This window comes from Etheostoma spectabile, unplaced genomic scaffold (assembly GCF_008692095.1).
Source record: "Etheostoma spectabile isolate EspeVRDwgs_2016 unplaced genomic scaffold, UIUC_Espe_1.0 scaffold00005622, whole genome shotgun sequence".
Classification (NCBI taxonomy): Eukaryota; Metazoa; Chordata; class Actinopteri; order Perciformes; family Percidae; genus Etheostoma; species Etheostoma spectabile.
Genome location: NW_022603281.1, coordinates 137,752 through 148,484, shown reverse-complemented (window position 1 = coordinate 148,484; position 10,733 = coordinate 137,752). Strand labels below are relative to the sequence as shown.

The 10,733-nt window shown below is 38.9% G+C and overlaps 1 long non-coding RNA gene and 1 gene segment (V, D, J or C); one reads left to right on the top strand and one right to left on the bottom strand.

The window, feature by feature from the left end:
* The first annotated feature begins 2,158 nt into the window (after positions 1 to 2,158).
* On the top strand, positions 2,159 to 8,723 carry LOC116677714 (T cell receptor alpha variable 41-like). The segment is given in 3 exon segments: positions 2,159 to 2,229; positions 7,943 to 8,264; positions 8,711 to 8,723. Coding segments are annotated over 3 exon segments (378 nt in total).
* LOC116677706 (uncharacterized) lies at positions 3,073 to 5,877 on the bottom strand. The gene is made up of 3 exons (XR_004329043.1): positions 5,795 to 5,877; positions 5,569 to 5,623; positions 3,073 to 3,156 (listed from the first exon to the last, which is right to left on the bottom strand). It is a non-coding gene; the product is annotated as an uncharacterized LOC116677706 (long non-coding RNA).
* Positions 8,724 to 10,733: the final 2,010 nt, after the last annotated feature.

The window sequence follows — 10,733 nt, the reverse complement described above, 5'->3', positions numbered from 1 at the left end:
CTATTGCACTCTCTCAGCACAGTCAACAGTAACAATCAATAACAATAAATATAGTTTAAAAACCTAAAACATTAAACCACCACAGTAAACAGTGGCTAAGTAACTAAATCCAGACCCCAGCCCTCTTCCTGCTGCGCTATCATTCAACAACCTGATTACATGAGGATAAAAAACTATCCCTAAAACGTGATGTACGCGTTGGGATGCTCTGCAACCGTCCCTGATGGAAGGTGGGAGAAGAGGTTATCTGCAGGATGATTAGAATCCTGCATAATACTACGTGACTATTAGTACTATGTTTCCAGGAAATATGTTGCAATGGTTCAAGGGGACCGCTGATGATTTTAGACGCAGTTTTGACGACCTTTGTCAGAAGATTACGATCATGTGAAGTAGCCCTACCAAACTACACTACAATGTTACCTGTCAGTGTACTCAATTGTACAACGGTAGAATTCCTTTAGATATTAAGAGACATACCATATTTCTTAAGACACCTCAAAAAATATAGCCTCTGATGTGCCTTCTAACGACACATCTGATATGAAGCGACCATGTGAGGGAGTCTGAAATATGGATGCTAAGATTTAAACGTGTGACAATTCAACAGGAGAGTTGTTAATGTAGACGGTGTATGTGTGAATTTGTTCTTCCTAAATCTATGATGACCTCCTTAGTTTTCTCCACATTAAGGGACAAATTATTTTTACGGCACCACTAGATCAAATTAAAAACTCATCCATGTAGGAAGTTTAATTATTGCTGTCAATTAGTCCTATCACAGTAGTGTCGTCTGCAAATTTCACAATGCTATTAGTGGGATGTTTAGCCCTACAGTCATATGTGTACAGACTATATAATAAGGGACCGAGACAGCAGCCTTGGGGTGCTCCTGTGTTTAGCACCATACAGCCTGAGTATGTAGTGCCAACTCTAACTATCTGGGGGCGACCTGTTAGAAAATCCTGTATCTACTTGCAGATGGAATTGCAGAGGCCCCAGGTCTAACAGCTTAGATGTTAAGATAGAGGGTCTGATGGTGTTAAAAGCACTACTATAACAACAAAAAGCATCCTGACTATTTATCCCTGGCCTCTAGATGTTGACACAGTATGTAATGCCAGGATACAGCATCATCCGCAGCCCTATTGATCTATATGCAAATTGTAATGGATCAATAGACAACACAATACTCCACAACGGCCACCAGAGGGAGACACACTCTGTTACACTTCAATATGATGTAGTCTAGAATCACTTTACCTTAGAAGTGTAACTGAGAGAAGAGAAACTACAGAGCTACGAGGAGACGGAGAGACTCAGGGAGGAGCTGAGCTGTTACTGAACTATAGAGAGAGGGAACTTCTAGATTCAACAGGATAATACACACACCATCAACATTACCTTTATTCAACATGCTGCCACTGCAGCATTGGGGGTTTTCTCTGATGTTTCTCTCCATCCTCACAGGTATGTTAGATTATGAGCATTAAGAAATTTATTAATAAACATCTGAATGTGAATCATTAATTGACTCTGTTTCTATAGGAAAATAACAGAGTTATCTCTTCCTTTAGGAGTCAGCTGTGAAGAACTCACTCCTGTAGAGAAAGAAGAGAACAGTTAGAAGACAGCTCTGTTACTCTGTCCTACAGATACTCCAAAATTTCATCTAATGATTATTACTTCTGGTACGACAATATCCAGGAAACCTCCAGAGTTCCTCATCTCTCATGTAGGATCAGGAAAGAATATTGACAAGTCTAATCCCTGGACTGAAGATTGAAGTGAAGGACAAAATAATCCATATGATCATCTCCTCAGCTAAGCTGTCTGACTCTGCTGTGTACTACTGTGCTCTGCAGCCCACAGTGACAGAAACACCAGAACTCTGTACAAAAACCTTTGGAGCAAAGACAACACAATATTCCACAACGTCCACCAGAGGGACACACTCTGTTAACCTTCAGAGTATTTCATGAGCCAGTCAGGATTCTTTTCACTAATGAAACCCAGTTGTGATGAAGACTGGGAAATGAAAGTAATTCAAACATTGTCTCCTCCTCCTGACTGCAGAGGTGGCTTCATGACAGACAACTGTTTGATTCCAGCTGTGAACATCAGACCAACAACTCACAACACTTCTTCATCCTGAACCTTCTAAACAGCATTTCACCTCTGCAGAGATGGAAAAACTCACTGCAATTCTGTTCTGCTTCTCTCTCATAGGTACGGATGGTTTGGATTATAAATCCTGAAATATAAAGACATTTTCAAGGTTTTACAGATCCAGTTCAGATTTTAGATGGAGTTCAAAGTTACACATTTTCTAAAACATTAATCTACACTGAAAAAATTTGGAGTATTATTTACTTAAGAAAACCAAGGAAAGTTTTGCACTTAGAAATGTAAGTAAATCCTACAAGGGCAATCATCAAGTAAACTTTACTTGCAGATATAAGTTTCTTTTACTACAAACTCAGGTAATTTACTGATGTTTATTAATATGGTTATTGAATTTTACTCTCTCATTCTTTGTAAATTTTACTTAAACTCTGACTGATTCAAACTGAAAAATCCCACCTAAAACCAATGGCTTTTCAAGGTAATTTTAAATACTTTTTCTAATTTTTATTTATGGACTATATTTAAGTAACATTTACAACAATTTCACATCATTTTTATGCAGTTTAAATTGTCTAAATTTGTTCTTAATGTTTTTGTTTATTGAAACAATGACTTTATAAAAAAAATGATGCAACTGTTTAATTTAACAAACCGTTTATTTTCTCAAGTGAAAAATAATTTTTTCAATAAAACATTTTCCAGCAAGTTTGCATGGCAAAACAACAACAAGTATAGTTCACCCTAAGATGATTTTGTTGTTATTATTTACTTACCCCTTTGTATAGAAGGATTGGTGGAGTTTGAGAGACGTTTTTCCACTCAACATCAAAAATAAATCAATAATCAATAAAATGTCAATAAAAGACAGGCTTTTGCAACACTTCCACAGTTGTCAAGTACCTCAGTCCCTTCAATAACAATCGACACGTCCGTGTTGGATGCACCTTCATCTTCTTCACTGGTGTGGAAGACACAGATCCTCAGGACTTGCTCAGCCTGGTCCTCTTGAGCTTCCTCTCTGCTGATATCCTGCAAAATATATGGGAATCCATGTTCAGGTGCATAGTACAGCTTCATTTTTTATTCAAGTTATAGACTAGTGTCAAAAATATCAATATTTCAATACTTATCGATCCTAAACATTTAAAATAATTTCACTAAAATTATTATATTAGGAAGTTTAGAAGTTTAGTCTTTGAATCCTACAAAAAGGAGGTGGTGTTGTTAGGGTCTGGGAACATAAGCTTTGCTTAATCCGACCCCTTTTCAAACTCTTATAGTACTGTGTTCTGTCTGCTGCGGACTTTGGTGTCTTGTGAATATTCAGTTTGAAATAAATGTTTCTGATTCTGAAAAATATTCCTGTTCCACAGCACCGATAACAGCTGAAGTTTGCACTACACACAACCTGGAGTAAACAGGCCTTATGGACCTTATGCACAACTCTAGTGATTCCTAAACTTTATTTCCTGTCTCTCATTATTGGAAACACTGAATAATACGGATGTGCATGTAGCACCGAGAGGAGAGGACAGAGGAGAGGGGAAGAGAGAAGGGGGGAGGAAAGAGGACAGAGGAGAAGAGAAAAACAAGGAGAGGAGAGGGGAAGAAAGAGGGGGGAGAGAAGGAGAGAAGAGGAGAAAGGATAGGGGAGAGAGAGAAAATAACACAGGAAAAGGTAGGAGAGAGGAGAAAAGAAAAGCGAGGAGAGATAATAATTACCCCAAATTTTCATGTCAGGAATATGATTTAATTCGTGACATTTTAGATTGATTTCTTATGAGATATTGAGTTAATTTAGAGACTTTTAGGATGCATTCCCACTCACACACTGTGTAATAGGCCATATAGTTAATTACATCTATGAAATATCTTTTTGTCATCTCCAACTGGAAGAAGCCGCCTGAATGCACTTCCAATAAAGACTACTTATTGAAAGGATGCATTTGGATTCTTTTATTGAGTTATAAAAGGCAATGATCAGCCTCAGGAATCAACACTTCAGTTCATTCTGTCAATTTTCATCTTTTTGCTTTTCATGCATTATACAAACTTTCATCAAGCAATATACAATTTTTATCATTTAGGTAAACTTATTGATTGTTTAAATAAATAATTTGGTAAATTAAGATTAAAATTTGGTTCTGTGATGACTTTTTTTGACATCACACAAGAATCCTCAACATTTGTTTGTTTTGGCCTGAACAAGGACAGAAACTGTTTCCAGGCCAACCAGCATGCAAAATAAAATAAAGGGACCAATAAAGGCTCCATTTAAAAAAAAAAACACATTCTGACAATTATTGATGGTTCAAGCAAGTTGTATTTAAAGGGGAAGTGAATAAGAATTCAATATTACTCTGAAAATGTTTGAATTTACCTTGTAGTCCTCGATGAGTTCCCCTGTAGACTCCCCCAGGGATCCCATCAGGGCGCGAATACGGCCTCCCGTCTCGCTTCAATGTGTCACTGTTTTAACAGACAGAAGATATTGTGTAAGAAGTACTATAGAATTCACTACTCTATACATGTTGTCAATAGAAACAACATCAAATTCATACAAAACATGATCTAACTAACTAACTAAACTACTGGATCTGCATTGGTTGGTCCTCTGAGGGCATTACTCTTAACTGCTGGAGGTTAATCCACTTCAAAGTAAATGTATGCATTTGAAACTTAAGTCAGCCTTTCCCAAACTATGGGTCAGGACCCAAAGGGGTTACCTGGCTGAGTGGGAGGACAGAGGTGCTCAAAAGGTGCTCTCTAACTTAAGAAAAAGGCTGCCAAACTTCTCCTTATGAGCCGAGATAGATCCTTGTCTTCCTCAATCAAAGGTGAGGATCCTCCTCCTCAGTGTCAAACAATGGCTCATCCTGAGCAACAACTGGATCCGAGTATTTTTTCAATAGTTCATCTTTAAAGTCTTCAAGGCCATGTGGAGAATGTTCCTAGGTCTGTGCGAGGCGAAGGTTGAATATATGTTTGAGCTGAAGGTGCAGTTTTTGAATACACATGCAACTACTTCAAATCTCCTCAAATGGCTTACAAGATGTTCAAAATTGCCTCTCTGAATCAAAACAAGCGGAACTGTACAGGACACAACTGAAAGATAGAATCTTTTGATGTCACTGCCTCAGGGTGCTGCTGGATAAATGAATATTAAGGGCATTGAACGTCTTAAATGAACATGGGCAATCCTTATAAAGGCAAGGCACTGTCTGGCCACGGCTAACCATTCCATGTCTTAGTCTGTAGTGTTTCAACAGTTCTGTCCGTGTGTCAGCTTCAAATCTACATGTTTTACAAGGCCATTTCATCTTTTTTAAATCTGAAAAATACAGACAGAAATAAATCAAACTTCATCTGAACTAGATTTTCATGTCAGTATAAAGTGAACTTAAAACTAAGAATGAGAGGTACCTAGGTTTTTAGATTTACCTTACATTAGCCGTTCAAATCAAATACTGTAGCAGGAGAACTTTTCCGGTGGAGGCTGTAAAATACAAAGAAATCTATTAATGCATCATACTCAAAGTTACTTTAATGCCAGGGATAATGGAGAAGCAGCATTTCTTGGGCTATATTCATATCACTAGAATAGATATAACATCAGATTGTCCTTTCAACTTTTGTATACATTACATTTTATGTAATTTTTTTTTACCTGAATAGCCAGATGGCTTTGCTTGTGACACAGCTTGCTGTAGTTGCTGCTTGAGAGGGCACTGTGTCAACTGTAGAAAGTTGCTGCTTGGGCTTAAGGACGAAAAACACAAGAAAAATTAATACATTAAAACTACAGAATCATGTAACCAAAATAACTGTGCCACTGTCAAACCAATGTATTTTTTATAGTATGCTGTCAAAATATTTGAAAATATCGCTCTGATCTTAAAAATTACACATCTTTCATACAGAATCGGAACCATTTCCACATATGTTAAATCTTAAATTAAGAAAATCCTGCATTTTGCCGCTGTGATTCTGTTCCTCTCCTCAAAAAAGCAGTAGAGCATTGCTGGTCTAGATTCACGTTGTTGAGAGAGACCTGTCATATGTATCAAGAATAATGCAGAATCAAAATTTAAACAGGTAAACGGAATCAGAATAGAGAACAATGAGGCTTCAAATCATAAGCAAAATATAGACGAGGGAATTAGAAATAAAGGGATCCAAAGGTGATGGTCCTTAGGAAGCATGTGGAAGCAAATTATCACACCAAATGTTTTTGGATAGATCATTTTAATTTTTTCAAATTCCCATAAATTAATCTGAATTTCAGATACTTAAGGCTAATCAGTAGCTCTACAACTACTAAAAAAATGGAAACTGCATCATTTCAACAAGTGGTGGTTCTTTTAGTTGAAATATGACACATACAAAGCATTTTCATATATGGAATAAAAATATACAGCCACAGTAAGAATCAAATCTGAAATGCCAATAAATTAAATCATTTAACATGATAAATGTGAAAAGTCTCTCCTGTCCTCTGTTTGCTCTGCAGATGCATAGACTGTCTCAGTAAGATTTTAGATGTGTGGCAAACTAAGAGTACACTGCAAAATAACAAAAACGATAGCTTCCTCTTTAGCTTATTTATGATAATTAGCATCAGGGTTGTGGTGAGGTCTGGCAGAGGCTGCTGTGAAGCTCGGCCTCTCCAACCGACCTAGACACGCTGCAGATATTTGAACATTTTTTTTCTCCTCCCTTCCCCGCTCCTATGTGTAGCGTTGTGTACTCTGTCGTTGCCTTGTGTTAATTGTGCGAAGAAAACTCTAATCATTTTTGCAAACCCGCCATTTATTCACAGCATCTAGCGAAGGATTAATCATAGTCAGTCCCGGTTTACACACACACACACACACACACACACACACACACACACACACACACACAGACATAATGTTACGTCTCACTGCAAGTACAAAATAAAAAGAGGTTAGCTGGTTAGCTAGCGACACATTATATAAACAAATAAAGAAAACCACCGTCAACTTTACATTGAAAGAACGTGCTCGACTGTTCGGGAGCTATACGTTTCATAAACAGAGTCATTGTATAGAACTAAGATAATTAATAAAAACGATGGTGGAGCTGATAACTTGTGCACTTCCCAAAGGGACAGCAAGGCGTGACTGCTGTCCCCTCGGGTGCACGACCCAACTCCACAGGTACGTTGCGTTTAGGGACCGTAGTAAAATTAAGCTAGTGATACGTGATGTGGGTTCATATTATATTTTAACTCCGTTACATATGCAGGAAAAACCCTGAATGACTTACCTTCAAGATGATTGAGCTGCTCCTGCCTCCATTACACCTGACCGCCGTCGTTGTCTTCTCGTGTTTTGGCGGACAACGAAGCGCATGCGTCCCGTGTGCGCGTCACAGGGCGCATGCGCGGATTCAAAACACCCAACACTACCAAAACTTACTTGGTATTTCTAAGTTCATGTGCAATGACTATGAAACCTTTGAATATTATGTGAAAAAACATAATAAAACGTACTCTTCACATTCAGTTTATTTATTACATGAATGACATATATAGTTTTTACTTGAATAATTCCAGTTCTCACCGATACTTACAATTAGAAAATAAAAATTGTGACAGTTAGCCTAATAAATATTACTACACCACAAAATCATTTTTTTGAGTGTAGATGTCATCACTTTATCACTACTAACTAATTGATACATTAACAGCATCATTTGCTGAACTTATAAATGTCAGAGTGATGTTTTCCAAATGTTGGAGATGTGACTTTGGAGCAGCGGTGTAAATCTAACATGTTGTTTTCCTCACTAGGTAACACGATGGAAGATGAGATTACTGCCAGCAGTGCTGAAGTGTTTTCATCAGAGGGCCGTAGTGCTACTCTGTCCTGTACCTATTCAGTTAAAGCTGATCATCTCCAGTGGTATCGACAGGATCCTGGATCAGCTCCTCAGTTCCTTCTCCTGATCACTGATACAAAACCACCTTCAGTAGTGGAAGCAAAACCTCCTCACCCTCGACTGACTGCTATACTGAATGAGGAGAGAAATCAAGTTGATCTGAAGATCTCCTCAGCTAAGCTGTCTGACTCTGCTGTGTACTACTGTGCTCTGAGGCCCACAGTGACAGGAAACACCAAAACTCTGTACAAAAACCTTTGGAGCAAAGACAACACAATACTCCACAACGTCCACCAGAGGGAGACACACTCTGTTACACTTCAATATGATGTAGTCTAGAATCACTTTACCTTAGAAGTGTAACTGAGAGAAGAGAAACTACAGAGCTACGAGGAGACGGAGAGACTCAGGGAGGAGCTGAGCTGTTACTGAACTATAGAAGAGAGAGGAACTTCTAGATTCAAACAGAGTCAATACACACACATCAACATTACCTTTATTCAACATGCTGCCACTGCAGCATTGGGGGTTTCTCTGATGTTTCTCTCCATCCTCACAGGTATTTTAGTTCATGCAGCTTAAAAAGATTCTTGCAGAACTTTAATTCCAATACCATCTCAATGTGAATCATTCATTATGTCTTCTACAACATGAATAACAGAGTTATCTCTTCCTTTAGGAGTCAGCTGTGAAGAACTCACTCCAGTAGAGAAAGAAGAGAACAGTTTAGAAGACAGCTCTGTTACTCTGTCCTACAGATACTCAAAGGGTTCTGCTGATTATTTCTTCTGGTATCGACAATATCAAGGAAAACCACCAGAGTTCCTCATCTCTCATCTGGAATCAGGAGAAATAATGCAAAATACAAAGTCTGGACTGTCTGTTTCAGTGAGTGAGGATAAAACCAAAATGGATCTCCAGATCTCCTCTGCTGCAGGGCCAGACTCTGCTGTGTACTACTGTGCTGTGAGGCCCACAGTGACAGCAAACCCACAGTCTCTGTACAAAAACACAAGCTGACACACTGCCAAGCTGCTGGAAGCCTTTTTTCTACCCTGTTGTAGTGAACCTTGTAGCTCCACTAGAGGGTGACATTTGTTGAGCTGTTCCTGTCCAGAGTAACAATGTACAGTTGACATTTTCCTCTGTCTTCTCCTCTCAGCCTCATGAACAATGTTAGTCTAATGGCTTCATTTTCTCTACTTTTTCAGGATTAATAGCAGGAGACAAAATCTCTCCTGTAGAAGATGAAGTCAGTAAAAGAGAAGGAGAACCTGTCTCACTCAGATGTGACTTTGAGACAACGTATGATAGTCCTGTACTCCACTGGTACAGACATCATTCAGACCTTCAGGCGCCTCAGTTTATTCTCTGGAAAGGAGCAAGTCGTGGTGAATATATCCCAGATGAGCTGAAATATAAATCCAAAACATCAGTGAAATCGACTGAACTGACCATAAAGACCCTAACCCTGGCAGACACAGGTCTCTACTACTGTGCTCTAGAAACACAGTGATACAAAGTGTAGAAGAGGCTGTACAAAAACCTGAACACAGATATGGGACTACTCTTCAAAGAGGAGGGAAGTGGTATTCAAACCACAATATCTTATCAGATGGATTCTGATTATTCCAGTTTTATCAGAGTCCCTGTGGTTCCAGCTGCTAGTGTAACACTGTGGGAGGACTCACATGAGCAGCAAATCCACATCAATGACAAACCAACTGCATGTCTAAGTAGAGACCAGAGGGAGTGCACCACTCTTTTTTTCATTGGTGCGTGACAAAGCAAAAACAGGAAGCATGTGGACAACTGGATGCCATGCAGGACTCTTAGAGGGACTACAAGTCTCTCTTGTAAACCTGCTGGGTTAAGATGAGTTCTTTTAAGGTGAATGAAAAGCTCGATACTGCAAAGTAGGTCATCCAATCAAATCCAGTTCTGCCACTGTTTACCTTTTACTTCATTTTTTTGTGATAAAAGTTTAATTTTAATTTTTATACTAAGAAAAAATATCAATGTAAATATGTTCACAAACAGTTCCAAACAACACACTGGGACATACAAATGCGTCCCAGGGCCACAGAATCACAGAGAGGAAAAATAGGAGGGAGGGGGATAAAACAACACATTCAGAAACAGACTGACACAAGACAAGGGACCAATCACAAACACACAAAGAAAAGGCTACAGCATTGTCATCAAGGACTCAGCAGAGCTGTGCCACGTCTCCAAAGTCTTCCCCGGGGCTCCATCCACACGAGCCGTCAAAGGTTCCATGTACGTGATATAAAAAAACAAACAGATCCATGAATGAACAGATAAGTTCTGAAGTGGCTTCCAAAGGGTCTCCATCATCCTCTTAGCAGCTGGAAGTCCAGCAAACACAGCACGTTAGAGCTTTAGAGAGCTGGAAGGTCGACAGATCATTCAAAATCAAAACATTGACAGTAACAGGCCCAGTAACGTTAATCAAGGTGGACATGTTGGATTCAATACTGTTCCAGAACTGACCAATGGGAGAGCACTCCCAGAACATGGGAAGATATGTGCCTTATGCTTTAATTGGGCAGAAAGTGCATAAAGGGCTGTTAATTATTTTTATGTGATGCATTTTCATGGAGGTGAGACATGTCCTATGAATGAAATTGTAGTGGATTGCAAGATAATTCTGGGATGTCAGCGCCTACATTATGCCAGTC